The following is a 16611-nucleotide window of genomic DNA, read 5'->3' as shown; positions in this document are numbered from 1 at the left end:
CATTTAGCTCCGATATTGGTCGGAACCAACTCTATTCTCTTACTATCCATCAGGAGTACGAGGCATCACCTAATGTCATTACTGGTATATTAAAACTCTTTTTCATTGATGTTTATTGTTTACTTGATCCAGGGTCCACTCTTTTATATGTGACCCCATTTGTCTCTGTGTATTTTAGCTTTGGTACCGATTGTAACTCAGACCCTTTTTTATGTGTACCCCAATGGGTGACTCTGTGTTGGCTAGAAAAGTCTATAGGGGTTATGTGGTATTTGTGAGTTGTAGGGAAAGTTTAGTGGATTTTTTTGAATTAGACATGGTTGATTTTGATATCACATTGGGGATGGATTGGTTGTACTCGTTCTATACATCTGAAGACTGTCAAACTCATAAGGCCATCTTTAAATTTCCAAATGAGTTGGTTATTGAGTGGGAGGGTGGTTCCCTAGCTCTTAAGAGGAGTTTCATATCATATTTTAGAGCCTGGAGGTTTATTTCCAGGGGTGTCTCTATCATTTGGTCTGGGTTAAATATTATAACTCAGAGGGTCCCTCTTAACTAACCACCTCGATAGTGAATGAATTTCCTGAGGTCTTTTCTAATGACCTTCCTGGTGTTCCTCCTAATAGGGAGATTGATTTTCAGATAGATCTTGTTCCAGACACTCGTTATCTTTTTATTTCCCCATATAAAATGTCTCCAGCCGAGTTGAAGGAGCTTAAGGAGTAATTAAAGGACATCTTAGACAAGGGTTTTATTTATCCTAGTATGTCTCTGTGGGGTGCACCCACGTTGTTCGTGTGTAAAAAGGATGGTTTCCTTCGTATGTGTATTGATTACCGGGAATTGAATAAGGTAATGATAAAGAATAAGTACCAACTTCCAAGGATAGATATTTATTTGATCAGCTTTGAGTTCTAAGGTTTTCTCCAAGATTGATCTGTGGTCTGGGTATTATCAGCTAAAGATTAGGGAGGCGGACATCTCTAAGACTGTCTTATATACCCGGTATGGTCATTTTGATTTTCTGGTTATGTCTTTTGGATTGACCAATGCCCCGGCGGCATTCATAGACTTGATGAATAGAGTCTTTCACTAGTTTCTAGATTTGTTCAGTGTTGTGTTCATAGACTATATTCTGGTGTACTCTAAGAGTGAGGTGGATCATGTCGATCACGTCTGTATTGTGTTGTAAACTTTAAAAGAGCAGCAGTTGTATGCCAAGTTTTTAAAATATGAATTCTGGTTGAACGTTGTCACTTTTTTGGGTCATGTCATTTTTAGTGAAGGGATCATGGTGGATTCACAAAAGGTTGCAAATGTTAAGAAGTGGACTAGACCTACGACACCAATCAAAATTCGGAGCTTCTTGGGTTTAGCTGGTTGCTATAGGAGGTTTGTGAAAAGTTTCTCTTCTATAGATACCCCATTAACCAGGTTAACTTAGAAGAAGGTAAAGTTCTCATGGTATGATGCTTGTGAGAGTATCTTGGAGAAGTTGAAGGATAAGCTGACTTTGACACCAGTCTAAACTTTGCCCGTAGGAATGAATGGGTTTGTGGTCTATTATGATACATCCTATATGAGGCTTGGTTGTGTCTTGATGCGGCATGGCAAGGTGATAGGTTATGCCTCCAGACAGTTAAAGGTGCATGGGAAGAATTATTCGACTCATGACTTGGAGCTATTGGTTGTGGTATTCGCATTGAAAATCTGGTGTCACTATTTGTATAGAGTGCATGTAGACATCTTTTCAGATCATAAAAGCATGTAGTGTGTGTTTACTCAAAAAACGTTGAACCTCGGGCAAAAAAGATGGCTTAAGCTGCTCAAGGATTATGACATGAGCCTTTACTACCATCAAAGTAAAGCTAACTTAGTTGTTGATTCTCTTAGCAGGTTATCCATGGGGAGTCTAGCTCATGTGAATAGGGGAAAGTGGGAATTGGTAAGAGATGTTCACCATTTGGATAACCTTGGAGTTCGCATCTTGGACTCTGAGGATGGTGGTGTGTTTGTTCAGGAGGTGGCAAAGTCATCTTTGGATGCTGAGGGAAAGGAAAAGAAAATATTGGATCCTATTTTAATGAGGATCAAGGGTGATATAGGTGGGCAGAAAGTAATGGCTTTTGTGATTAGAGGTGAGGTACCTTGCAGTACCAAGAGAGATTATGCATTCTAGAAATGGATGGATTAAGAGAAAGGATCTTGGCTGGGGCGCATAAGTCACGGTATGTTATTCATCCTGACTCCACAAAAATATATCATGACCTTAAGGAAATGTATTGGTGGAACAATATAAAGTGGGATGTGGCTAGTTTTGTGGCTAAGTGCATGGCAATTGAAAGTTGAGCACATGAGGCCCAAAGGGTTATATCAAGATATTAAGTTACCGGTGTGAAAGTGGGAAGTGATCAATATGGATTTTGTTATCGGTCTTTCTCGGTCTTAAAATTAGTTTGATTCAATTTGGGTCATTGGGGACAGGATAACGAAGTCTGCTCATTTCTTGCCAGTGAGGACAAATTTTTCGGCAAAGGATTATGCGAGGTTGTACCTCCATGAGATTGTGAAGTTGCATGGGGTGCCTGTTTTTATCATCTCGGATTGCGGTACGCAGTTTTCATCTCACTTTTGGCGGTTGTTTCATAAAGTTTTGGGGACCAAGGTGAGTCCTAGTACTGCTTTCTACTCGCAGCCAGATGGGCAAGCTGAAATGACTATTCAGACATTGGAAGATATGCTTTGAGATTGCGTGATTGACTATGATGGTAGTTGGGTTGAGCATTTTCCTTTTATAAAGCTTGCATCTAATAATAGCTACCACTCTAGCATTGGGATGGCTCCGTATAACACCTTGTATGGTAGGAGATATAGGTCTCCTATTGGGTGGTTCAAGGTTGGTGAGCTGAAGATGTTTGGTTTAGATTTAGTTCACCAAGCCATGGAGAAGGTGAAGGTGATTCAGAATAGGATTAAAGCTTCCCAAAGTCGCCAGAAGTCCTATGCCAATGTGAGGCATAGGAAGTTAGAGTTTGAGGTTGGGGATTGGGTGTTCTTGAAGGTGTCTCCCATGAAGGGAGTGATGTAGTTTGGGAAGAAGGAGAAGATTAGTACCCGGTATGTTGGTCCGTACTTGGTTTAGAGAAAGGTTAGCAATGCTGCATATGAGTTGGAGTTGCCTTCTAGTTTCAACTTTATTCACCCGGTGTTCTATATTTCTATGTTGAAAAAGTTTGTGGGTGATTCATTGCAAATTGTAACTATCAAGGATATTGGTATTTCAGATTCCATATCTTATGAAGAGGTCCCTATAGAAATCTTAGATCGACAGGTTCATCGGTTGCAGACCAAAGATGTAACTTCGGTAAAGGTTCTATAAAGGAACGACAAAGTAGAAGAGGCTACATGGGAAGCTGAAGAGGACATGAAGTCCAAGTATTTATTCCTATTTCTCATTTTGAAAAAAACAGGCTTGAGGTATGTGTTGTTCTTAACATTTTTGCTTTTTGTCTTTCTTAGGTAGATTGTGAATTCCTTGGTATTCTATTTTTTGTCTTAAAGGTAAGAGTAGAGGTGGTTAGGGTTTTAATCGTGCTAGTCACTGCCCTCTCCCATCATTCGAAGATGAATGATCCAAGTGGGGGAGAATTGAAACACCCTATATTTTAGCCCTTAAAAATTTCTTGATCTTTGAGCTCATTGTCTTAGTAATGACTCATCATACAAGTTGTATGGTGTGGGTACGGGTCAGGTGACCCTAGTCTTTGAATGACCAGTGGATGGTGGTTGGGTTTTTGGTTTAGGTAACAACTTGGTGGTACGAGTCATTAGGGGTGGTGACGATTCATTCGGTCAATCCTTAATCAAATCAGAAATTTAGTGACTTGACTTGTCTCTGAGTATGAGTGGCTCACTAAGAGCCATGAGGATAGGTTACGAGTGGGAGGATTGAGTCATATGTTGTCTAGTGTCCAGTCCCTTGGGTTTTGTCTTGGATACCACTAGACCATACATGTCATATGATCAGGTCAGTGAGGAGTCATAGAGTCGTATGGCAGACAGTGTGTGGGTGTCCAACTCACTATCTTGGTGACGACTCAATGGTACGAATCGTATGTTATGGTCACGAGTCAAGGGGTCGACTCGTAACCACCTGTTTTCTTTCAATAGTTTTAAGTTGGGGGCACTTTAGACATTTTTCACTTACAACCCTTAAGACTCCACATACCGATAACACTTTTTGGTCATTCATTCCACAATTTACAAGATTAAACATCCTCTTTACTCTCTCAAAATCCTCTCAAGCAAAATTGGATAGGGTTTCTCCAAAATGGTCATCTAAGGGCTTAAGGATCAATTTCTCTCCGTGAATATTTGTAATTCAAGCATGTTACTCTTTCCTCATTGTTAGTTTACTAAAAGCACATGTATAAAGCATTGTTCATGAATTATTCATGGTGGTTTTGAAATCAAGGTTAAGGGGTTTGAATGCATATTATTAAATATTGTTTTCTATGTTTTAAATTGTAACTATGCATGTTTTAAGTATGGTTTTGCACATGTGGGTGCATGGAAATGGTGATTTAATTGAGGGGTCATAGTTGAACCCTAATTTTGGTGATTTCAGCTTTGATAATGGCATGCCCTCAACCAGTTTGTGAAATTGCCAATGAGAATAATTTTTATCACATAGTTTGATTATTCTTGAAATCTTGGCATTGCATAAATGGTTAAAGAAACATGAATTGATATTGGTTAGTTTCATATGGTTTTGGAAAGGTCTTGGTGGCCACGGTTAATTGTAAATAGTTTTGGTTAATTGAAAACGATGGAGTCTAATTTGATTTAACAATTTATATGGCATAAGGTAATAGACTAGCAAGCTCTAATTTTGGTATGACGATACCAATGGTTATTGCCTAATTAAAAGACTTCTTGATAAATGGTTGGAAATTTATAAATAAGTTAATATGCTTTTAAAGGGAGTTAACTAGAAGAGTCGTGAGAGGTGGAGGTCCCGAAGGGGATCAACGCTGAAAATCCACATTTTCCGATGTAAGGATGGTCTTGGTGACCGTGTGCATAATGCCACACGTTATATTTTGGGATGTACTAGTCATCTCAGGTTCTTTTATCCAGTCATGTGGCTAACACGCACACGGGCCTTTTCAACAGGGAGAGTTGAACTCATATAACCCGTGGGTGGTTTTAGGATGACCAAGCTACACAACCTAGGTTAAGGTTTTAAATGCATTCTAAACCTTGTTCCCCATCCCAGCATGATATATATATATATGTACATATATACATAATATATGTATAGATATACATATATATATGTGTGTATATACATATATACATACATATATATATATATATATATATATACACACACACACACACACATATATATATATATATATATATCATTTTGAATTGATGACATTATCTTATCTTTATCCCTGAGTTACATGCTAGCATTAACTCTGCTAATCGTCTCCAGGTGTTGTATCCAACGTGATGTAGGAATCGGCCACACTACCATTCCTCCTGCTTAGTGACTTAGATTCATGGACGGTGTCAGTATTAGTGTTAGCATTGGCATTGGTATTGATTGGATATTTGGTTGTGGCTGTTTGGCCACGATTATAGACTTCATCTTATGTTTTAAAATTATTATTGTTTCATCTTGTTATATGCATGGAATTCTTTTGGCAGAAGGAGTATGACGATTATGGTTTGGGTGTTAGGGATGGTCTCCGGTCCTTATTGTGAGGCACCCGACATGACTAGGCCCTGGTTCGAATTGTGTCGGGAAACCCTTGTCAGTCCTAGTCAGCCATGCTAAGGCAATCCAAGGTCCACCTAGGAACTATCGCTAAGTCGATCAAACGACTGTTTAGGTGGTTGCACTAGAAACCAGATCCAGATAAAATAAGGGACTAAAATGACTCTCGATAAACCCTCGAAATTCAATCGGGGGACTATAAAAATAATTCAATAATGTTACTAGGCTAATTTCGACGTTAATGGTACCATCGAATTTCTCAAAAGAGATCCTTACCCACAAATTAACCCCTAGAAATCCTTTTAGTCTAATTTAACTAATTTTTCATCTAAGTGCTCAAAACTTAAAATAAAGACTTGAAATCCGAACTAACTATGGTACTAATCAAAAATTGATATTTTGAATCTAATACAAATGATAGAATCATCATCCGACACTCGAATCACAATATTGACCGAAATTAAATATCACTCTTTAAAGGCTACCCAAAATCTCAAACTCATATGAATCTCTTCAGAATGCTTCAAGGACCGTGCCAACCATTCCCACAATCCATAAATGATATATAAAAATAACGAAAAAGAAAAAAATAATTAAAATATAAAAATAAAAAATCACAATAAGGGTTGTTACAGTTTTTATGATTTTGATAATATATAGTATGTCTTATGTTGCTATCAGTTTTTTAAAAGGCAAGGGTGTGAGGTGTGGTTGTTTTACTAAGTACGTGATGAGGCATAAGACTTGAGGCCATGGGGATTAAGCACCATGGAGATTTAAAAGTTTAAAAAATAGATAATATTATAATGAAAAATGTATAAACGATGAAAAGCGGCGAATAGGAACTTTTTTGTCTGTCGCTTTTCTGAAAACTTTTACATGTATTTTTCAAAAAAGCGATGATGTCTGTCAGTTTGTTCTTCATAGTGAAGAACATTACGATGGACAGAGACTATTTTGTTTGTTGCTTTTTTGGATTTTCTTAAAAAACATTAGAAAAATGACAGACAATGTAACTTTTTGAAAGAATTAAAAACTTATTTTTTTTAAAAGCGTCGTTGTCCATCACTCCATAGTGATGATGTCCATCACTTTTGGAAAAGATTCGATTCACTTATCATGAAAGTGACTGTTGCTTTTGCATCATTCTTTGCCAAAATAGTGGCATTGTCCATCACTTTTTTTGACCGTTGATTTTTACCCTCTTTTTAGTAGTGTTCCCTCGAATAATCTGGTTCTTTTATTGGGATTAAAGTTGCCCAGATTATATTTCACCAACTAAAAGACCCTTACTATCCCTATTTTGTCCTCTACTTATGTATACAGGTTGGAATTTCTCTAGTCCAAATTTCCTCTCTTTTTCTTCAAAGTTATTTTCTCTTTTTATTTTATTTTTTTTTATAATTAATTTGTGCAGCATTCAAACTTCTAGCCACAAATGCACGTGTTTAAAAGTACTGTATAACCTTAGGGAGCAACCATCTATAATAATTTGCACTCTTTTAGAACTGAAATTGATTTCAATACAATGACTTGTCATAGCATAGTATTTATGATAGTTTATTTAAAATTTTAATTCTACTTCAATATTGTAGTTTTCTTCTAATACCTTGATTCGATTGGTCAAATATGTAACTTGTCTTTTTAATATTATATATATGCTTACTTACATTATCGATTTTAAGTTTGGATAAAAGTGAAGAGTTGTACTAAACTAGCAATCAAGGACAAATTCATCGATAAAATTATGGGTAGTTTTATCTAAGTTCTTATTTTTGTTAAAGAAAAAATTCACTGAATATGCGTAATAGTATCTCAAACCTAGTTGATATTTTGTCTTAGGCTAATAAATCCATAAACTTAAATTTTTAAATTCTCCTTTACTGATAGCCAACTTGAAACTAGTCAATTTGATGTTTAATTCTTATTACAAAATAAATGGACATAATAATAATTCATATAATTGACTCTTTCTCATTTAGAACTGAAGTCAACTATTATGTAAAATATTTTTTCAATATCAATTTTACATGTCATAGCAGGTTACTTATTTCATTTATCAATTTATAAATTCAACTTATTATGAAAATTATAGGTATCTACATTTTAATTGACTTGATAGTGTGTAATACATATATGGATAATCAACATACAAAAGTTAAACTCATTTTAATTGACTTGATAGTGTGTAATACATATATGGATAATCAACATACAAAAGTTAAACTCAATATATTATAGAGAAAAAAACATGGTATGGTCATTAGAAATTTAAATCAAAGTTTACCTATGTATCATTAAATATATTTTAGATCCAAAATAATGACAATCTACAGTCAAACTCTCTCTCTCTTGACTCTCTCCTAACTCTCCCCATCTTTGTCGTATCTCTCAATCTCTATCTTTATCTCTCTCGCCTCTCCTCTTCTCTTTACCTCTCTCTCCTATCTCTATCATATGATTGAAAAAAATGCATATAATGTGTATATATATTGTATAAAAATGATTATGAAGTGCATTGGTAATATATATATATATATTGATTGTATGAAAAGTGTATATAAAGTGCATGTGTGTGTGTGTTAGGGGTGTTCATGGTTTGGATAAAAATCAAACCAAACCGCAAACCAATATTTTGTTTCGTTTGATTTTGAATTTTAAAAATCGATAATATTTGGTTTGGTTATGGTTTCACTAAAAAAAATGAAAAATCGATCAAATTATATACATAAATTTAATAATTATTTGAATATATAATATTAGTTTTTCATAAATAATATTAAATATTTTATATATTTTAATCATTAATTTGGCTTTAGTCTACTTATTTCACATGTACTATAAATGTTTTAAAATCTCATTTCTTAAAAAGTATGTCCAAACAGCACTCTTAAGTCTTATTGTCTAATTATATATGTGTGGTGTAGTATATTGTCAGTTTTTAATTATTTTACTAAGACATTCATCTACTCTTTAATGGCTTACCTCTTTGATTATTTAAAGGTTGACTTTTCTATTTAAAGAAGTATATTTTTTTTATGATATTACCACATGAAGCAAAAGAACATCCATAATTATGCAACATAAACATGCTAAAACTTAAGAATAGTGTTGAAAAATAATAGTATTCACATACATTCATCTTGTGATAGTAGGAGGAATTTATTGATTCCTAACGTTAATTTGAAATTGTTGTCTCATATCCCATTGTTTTACTATTATAGATTTATCATTAGCTAATCATACATCGAAAAATCGAACCAAACCGACAAGTACCAAACTAATGATTATTTATTTTATTTGATTTTAGAATTTTAAAAACCGACTTAATTGATCGGTTTGGTTATGATTTTAATCAAGAATCGATCCAAACCAATAGGGCTGTGCAAAATTTAAACCGACCGATAAACCGAACCGATAAAGATGTTATTGGTTTATTGTTATTAGGTTATTGGGTTAACGGTTTTTTAATGGTTTTATTAAAAAATTATTGGGTTATTGGTTTGGTTCGATTTTTTCTTATTGGGTTATTGAATAAACCGATAATCCAATAAGAATATATATATATGACTTATTAGATATGTCTCTTAATTTCTCTTTAATATCTACAAATTAACAAACCTATTATTTCAATTATACAAACTCTTAATTTCTCCTAACAACATTTAATTCAAACTTGAAGATTCTTGTAAATTAAAACACATTATGTAGGATTTTTGTTTGCAACTAAGATTCGATTATTTTTCATGTTAGTTACTACTATTTCTATTTTATGAGATTTTCTTATCGGTTAAACCAAAAATCGAATCGTTAGGGATTAAAAATCGATAAAAAATATCTTATTGGTTTGGTTATTGGTTTAGCATATTTAAAAATCAAAAATCGATATACCAAACCAATAATATGTAAAACCGAACTGAACCGACCGATGCACACTCCTACAAACCAAACCATGAATAAGGCAATAAACCTCTTTCATAATTTGCTAGCGAGGCCTTTTCGTGTCTCAAGCTTTATGCTATGGTAGAAGTTGGTGCAACAAGCAATAGAATCATCCATCACACGTCATTTTACATAATTTACTTTGGACAAGAAGTTTGATGCAAATATATTATGTTATATTATGTATGATTAAGTATGTAGGATGAGAGGCGTGTGAACAGTAAAAAACTAATTGCCAAATTTAATTATCCTTTCTTTTAATATAAAGTTCGATTGATAAAGTATTTTCGATAAGTATAAAAGTATAAAAGAAGGAGACTCCTAGTCCTAAGAATAATAGCATAGGAATTGCCGGTGGAGATGTCAGAGTGGTTTAGCATGCTTACTCATGAGCTTTGTGATATATAGCCGAGGGCGGATCTGCGTGGAGCTCAGGGGTTCACCCAAACTCCCTTGATCGAAATATTACATTATATATACAAGGTCAAATTCTGATTTTATGAGTATATATATTAAATGAACTTCCTAAGAAATGTTGAAAAACTCAGATCAGTGGCTAAGGGCATCCATTTGTTGCCCCGCGTTGCGGTTTTAAATCTCATGCCTTGTAATCATTATAGCAAAGGCTGAAATGAGTTTGGGCTTGGATCTTTGTTCTTCGTCTTTTTCATTATTTTTCTCTTTTATGTCATTTCTTCTTTTTAATTTATTTTTGTTCAAATTCATTAGACACATTCTTTTCATTTTTGTCTTTTATTCTTTTATCTCTATTTTTTTTTTCTACCTAACTCTCTTTTCATGTACTAACTTGAAGAAACTCTTTAAAAATATGATGACTTGTTATTAAACTTGAAATTGAAATACAAAACAATCTCTTGAAATAAAGTAAATTAAATTTAATCGAATGAAGAAATTTTAATTTATAATCGTGAATGTCCTTTTATCAATATCAATTTAAACTTTTATTTTTTTTTATTTCTTGGTACTTATTTCCCATTTTTTTGCAATTCTATTTTAGTACATGAAAACTAAATTAAACTAACTAAACTTACTTGATTTATTCATCATTTGTCTTTTTTTTTCCATTTACTAACCTAAAAAACTGAACTAAAAAATTGGCAAGGCCATTTATTTATCTTTTAAATATTCATTATAACATTAGTAACGCAATCCTTACACACTTAAGAAGAATCTTCGCGATTGTCAAAATAATAAATGATTGAATGGATATTAATTCAAAATTTTAAAAAGTGCAAAATAAAAGAAGAAGAAAAAGCACAAGAGAATTTTAAGAAAGCTCGATGGGGCAATGTTAAACGCGTATGAGAAGGTAAGTTACATTTAGTGAATTGAGATTAATCATTTCCTTTTTCGTCTTGCACCATTTTTTAACTTATAAATTTCAGGTATTTGCTTCTTTTATACTTTGGACCCTCTCGAAAAAAAGCATCACTTGCTGTGCCACCTGGGTCATACAAAGATGACCTTGTGAATCGCATTCATACGTATTCAAAAAAAAAAAAAAAAAAAAATTTAGTAGACGATAAAGTTAAAAATTATTGCAACAAAGTTACATATATTCTATCTTAAAAATTATTGCAACACAGACACTTAACTAGTCAAAGGCCAAAGTTATATATATTCCATCTTGCTAGTTGCTAGCTAGTCAAACACTAATAATAATACACACTAGTAAATAAAAGAGAAAAGATTAATGTACACACACAAATATTACTAGTGATTGGGTCACTACCTACATATACATAGAGAGGGAACTTTTGGGGAGCTTAATTCTAAAAATTAGGGAAAATAATCACATATGATATGGCATGTATAGGTTGTTAACCCATTCCAAACCCTGAGCATACGTATTTGCTGGCCCATAATAAGTGTTTTCAGGCCCATAAAATGCATTATCCAACCCAAACTCCCCAAGAAAAGGAGGATCCATGGCTGCTTCCATTGATAGTGATGAAGTTGTTGGGCTATTGCTCGAAATCCCATCACATCTCTCCAATTGCAATCGTTGCATCTCCTTTTCTGCTTCAGATAACTGCTCCTTTAGCTTCAAAACCTGCACAACAAATCTGTCTCGTTAACAATTTAACTTATCTACACTGACAATTGAATACTTCACATGAAATATAATTTTACATTTTTCCTATACTTGAAATATTAACCTGGATAGTTGTTTACTCACTAAACTGCATTAATTTAAAACAGCTGGCAGATTTATAATACATGTATGATTCATGTATAATTAGTGCATAATGAATGTTTATCAAGTATAAAAAAGTAAATAATGCATTCGATTGGGTTATTTGTGTGATGATTCCGCAAAATACCCACTAACTTAATTTTTTTTATTACCTCTGTAGCTACAAGCTAAGTACGTGTTGGATCAGAAGTATGGGACGTCTAAGAGTGAATGAAGTAATAGTATATTAGCATGTGGGAGGGCTGTACTTGGCTATCTTAAATAATGATGTACGGAGGATTAATTATTGGAGGATTTAGCAAGTTTTGCTGCCATGTTGGGTGGCAGTCTCCAAGTTTCTTTCTTTTTCGACAGGCTACTGGTTACACGTCTCCAATGTTTTCTCTTCCATCTCTTCAATTCTTGTATCCACATGCAACACACCTAATTGCCTCCATGCTTGTCAATACATGGCATCTCTCTATATTTATATTACTTTCTTCTTTTGGACACATATATAGGTCGGATATATATATTACTATCATTATATATTGTCATTTTGCTTCTTGCTTTTTAATGAACTTTTCCATCCTAAATTTATAAATCATCATTCCCATTTGTTTAATTTTATCATCAAAACGTTATGTTGGGTTATATATGGAGCTATAGATACCTTTTTTTCTTACTTAGGGTTGGATTCATAAAGTGAAATTATTTTCTGATTAGACACACTCTATCTAGAGAGACTATTTCTATTTGCAAACGTTCCAATTTATTTTATATTGTTTTATTTCTAACAACTTTCAACATATTCAGGCAATATATTAAGTTGTTTAACTTTTGTTTTTGAAGTGATGTTTTTTCCTTAAATCAAATTAATGCTTTAATCTTCTTCGTGATTTCACCTTCACTGATCTAATATAAGGAAATATAAATCGAAATAAATTACTAGCATTTTGAATTTTATTTTCAGTCAAATACCATGTTTGAAATAGAATAGATGGAATATACTTTTTAGTACCACATAAACGTTTCTTGATCCATAAATCTTGTTTATCCGACTAATCTCTTACGTACTACTTAGTTTTCGCCAACAAATTTTGAAAAATATTTCCGAAAAAAAACTATTTATACCTAATTATCTTTTAGGTGATATGATATATTCTTAAAAGCTTTTTTTTTTTATAACACGGTCTATAGTTATAAAACTCATAATAAAAGAGAAGACGGACCTCGTTTTCAAGACGACATTTGTCAACAATGTTAGTTTCAAGTTCATTCTTCAACTTAGAGTATTCTTCCTCCAGCTTCTTGTTCTTCCATCGAGCCCTTCTGTTCTGAAACCAAACTGCCACTTGCCTCGGGTCTAGTCCTAGCTCCAACGCAAGCTTGTCTTTCCTCTCGGACTCCAGTTTGTGTTCATGTCCAAAGCTCTGTTCGAGCAAATTCACTTGTTCCTCACTAAGCTTCCTCTTCCTCATCATCATCATCTCCCCATTTGCTACATCTTTATTCTTCTTTCTTCTCCTCCTCGGTTTCCCCTCTCCTGTAATTTACATACACTAACAGCGTAAAGAATCTTTTCAACTATTAACAACTCGTAGGAAATTAAGGTGGCCAACATTGTTTTTCAAGATACCTTTTAGGGACGGTAGCATGATGTAGTTAACTTTTAATTAATTAGGTGACTTCTAAGTTTTGTAACGACAAAGATATGAACAGTTTAACTTTTATACACCGACCCCTATACTATCGCATCTCTAAATGATAATATATTCATCTACCTGTTCATTAAAAAGTGGATTAGGAATAACCGAAAAATAAGGTAAACTATCTACTAGGACGAGTTGAAGTACAGTATATATGTATATATATTGTGTAAAAATATTGTTCTCCATTATTGTGTACTATAGTGGTTCAAGCATATTTGTGATTTAAGGCGAAAATTAAACGGGTGCCTTAAAATCTTAAGAAAGAATAACTTTCTTTTAACGAACTTTATTTTAAAAATTATATAATCAATTTTTTCTAATTATTCTTTTTTAAGTAATGATATAATCAATGCATTTAATTTTTCTTGAGACATAATATATGAACTTCTTCTAATAATTCTTTCCATTTATATAAAAAAAAATATTTTTTTATAAGTAATATTCAATTTTTTCAAAAAACAATTATTTATATTATTACAAAAAAATTAGCCCCCTCAAATTTGGGGCCTAAGGGCCTATTTTTTTACAAGTAGAGCCGCCCCTAGTTTATCCCAATTAAAGACAAAGTAGTGATGGTACTAACCTTGTTGAGGTAACGGTTGAGTGTAGATACCAGGATAGTACTGAGAAATGAGTGGCATTTGATCATCATTCATGCTACTTGTCATGATTGTTCTTTTTTTCTCTGTTTCTATAGTTCTTGTTGCTTTATTGATTTCTGGTGCAGAGATGGAAGTGGATAAAATGTGTAGAAGTGAGGACTTTCAGATATAAAAGCTATGGAATGATGAAGAGAATAAGGTGTTTGTTGTCTAATTAAGACTTTGGAGAGTACCTCATTGTGACTTTATTTATAAAGGTTGCCCCTCCAAATGAACCTCACTTCTTCTAACAAATATCCACATTGCCATCTCTGTTATGTTTTTTTTTCTCATACGGTATGTGGTACTCATATTGGAGTTCGACTAATTTGAATTCACGTTAGAAAGTTTGGGTAAGTGCTCTCTATCAAAGGCAACTCGACATTGAAACCAGAATTCGAGACCTCTAATTAAGATTAAAAAGTACTTGTCACTCACTCCACCACAACGGTGGTCATCTCTCTTATGGTTTGAGTGTATCCTACTTAATTATCCAAGCAATAGCCATGAGATAAAATTTGTTAAATATGGGAATTTGATTTGGAACTTTCATTAAATGTTTTTTTTTGACTGATTTGGTGAAACGTGACTTCAGAGGCGGAGGCACCATGTTGGTAAAGAACATCTAGATTTATTATTGTTAGAGTTGTAATCCTAATTTTGTTGATCCGGCCTTGAAAGTTCGCAGTGCAATTCATGTTTGTGATTTTCAATGGGGTCTGTGATGGTAGTGTAGGGATCGGGCCGACCTTTATGTTTTGGGACCTACGACTTATTTATATACACGTATTATATAAATGCATTTAGTGGGTTTTTTTGGGTGTTCAGAAAAATACACGTCATTGAGACTACGTCTCCCACTTTGTACTCTCTCTCCATTATAGGGAGACCTCCTCTACCTCTGCCCGTAGTTTTTTCGCAAGAATTTTCACGTAAATCTGTGTGTTGTTATTTTCTTTTACTTGTGATTTGCTTAATCTGTCCGAATAATAACAATTATTTTTAACATAGAGCAAAAATTTATATGTTAAAAGTTATTAAAATTATAAAAAAGTAGTTAAATTCTTGACTTTAAAATATAATGAGTGTAATGGTAGGAACTTATAAATGGTAAACTCATAAAGCTTGATTATTGTATTCACTTTTGATAAATTATGATATCAAGTAAGATACATATATCCATCAAGATCGTACGTGTTGATACCGCCACTAAAGTAAATGAATACATCTATCCATCGAGTTGATACCATCACTAAAGTGAATGAATACATCTATCCATCAAGTTGATACCGCCACTAAAGTGAATAAAAACTGACATAAAGTGATAAAAATTGATACGGTAGAGGGAATGAATACATGTGATATTAGAACAAATGAATACAAGTAAAATTAGAATAAATGAATACAAGTGATACAAGTTGGTAGCAATTGATACAAGTAACTGTAAAAGGTCAGTTAGAGTGTAGATGTGTGAATATAAGTGAAATTAGAGTGAGAGAATACAAATAATACAAGTTGGTAACAACCAATACAAATGAATTTTTTCAAGAAGTTGTATCACTAATACATGGCAAACAGATAAAGGTGGTTAGCAAACTGATAGGCTCTGGCTACTCTTCATTTCTCTTCTCTCCGATCTTTTCAAGTTTTTACTTGGATTGAAGACACGTGTCATAGTTTAAAATTAATGATTGATATTTAATTAGTTAAATTAAAGTTCTAATCATAGTTATCTACTTCCATATACTTGTTGCTTAAATATTTATAACAATCCATTATATCTTTCTTAAATATATTAAACTATTTTCTTTTTTTCCTTGAACAATTTTCTACCAAATTTTAATTTTTTTCTCTAATGCTTGCCATTTTTCTTAAGTAATATTTTTTAAATATAAAACTAAAGATCGTGGCTTGAAGTTTTTCTAATTTTATTTTCTTTTTATGCCAAATAAATTCATTATATTGTGCCAGATCAAATATAAAGATTGTATCAAATAAATTCATTATATTTTCTTTACGTAGCACTTTTGAATTCTCAATTAGAAAAAAATAAATTTTAGCTATATTATGAATTTTAAAAAACAAAAATATTTAGGAAAAGTTTACAATACATATTTGTGGTAGTAAAGAAATTTTTTTAACACATTGAGTAAAAGATATAATGGATATTTAAGGAGTAAATATAACTAATTATATGGAAGTAGATAACTATGGTCAGTAAAGAAATTTTTTTAAAACATTGAGTTGGCTTCATTTATTTGCACTTAATGGAGGTCTGAATCTGAATGATTTAGACTTCAGACCATTAAGTGCATTTATTTTTCATTA

At 32.9% G+C, this 16611-nt stretch overlaps 1 protein-coding gene across 4 annotated transcripts in view; it reads right to left on the bottom strand.

The window, feature by feature from the left end:
• Positions 1-11344: 11344 nt before the first annotated feature.
• Positions 11345-16611, bottom strand: part of LOC107858500 (homeobox-leucine zipper protein ATHB-40) — a 19060-nt gene continuing 13793 nt past the window's right edge. For 3 of the 4 annotated variants that reach the window (XM_047406340.1, XM_047406341.1, XM_047406342.1), the window contains 2 exons: positions 13163-13476; positions 11345-11807 (listed from right to left, as the gene is read on the bottom strand). In XM_047406340.1, coding sequence (XP_047262296.1) covers positions 11547-11807; positions 13163-13476 — 575 coding nt within the window. In that variant the 3' untranslated portion in view covers positions 11345-11546. Of the gene's footprint in view, positions 11808-13162; positions 13477-14225; positions 14493-16611 lie in introns of those variants that run through there. The other variant, XM_016703177.2, reaches the window with a different exon arrangement.

The sequence above is a fragment of the Capsicum annuum genome, chromosome 2 (assembly GCF_002878395.1).
Source record: "Capsicum annuum cultivar UCD-10X-F1 chromosome 2, UCD10Xv1.1, whole genome shotgun sequence".
NCBI classification, from domain to species: Eukaryota; Viridiplantae; Streptophyta; class Magnoliopsida; order Solanales; family Solanaceae; genus Capsicum; species Capsicum annuum.
This window is presented reverse-complemented; position numbering and strand designations above follow the sequence as displayed.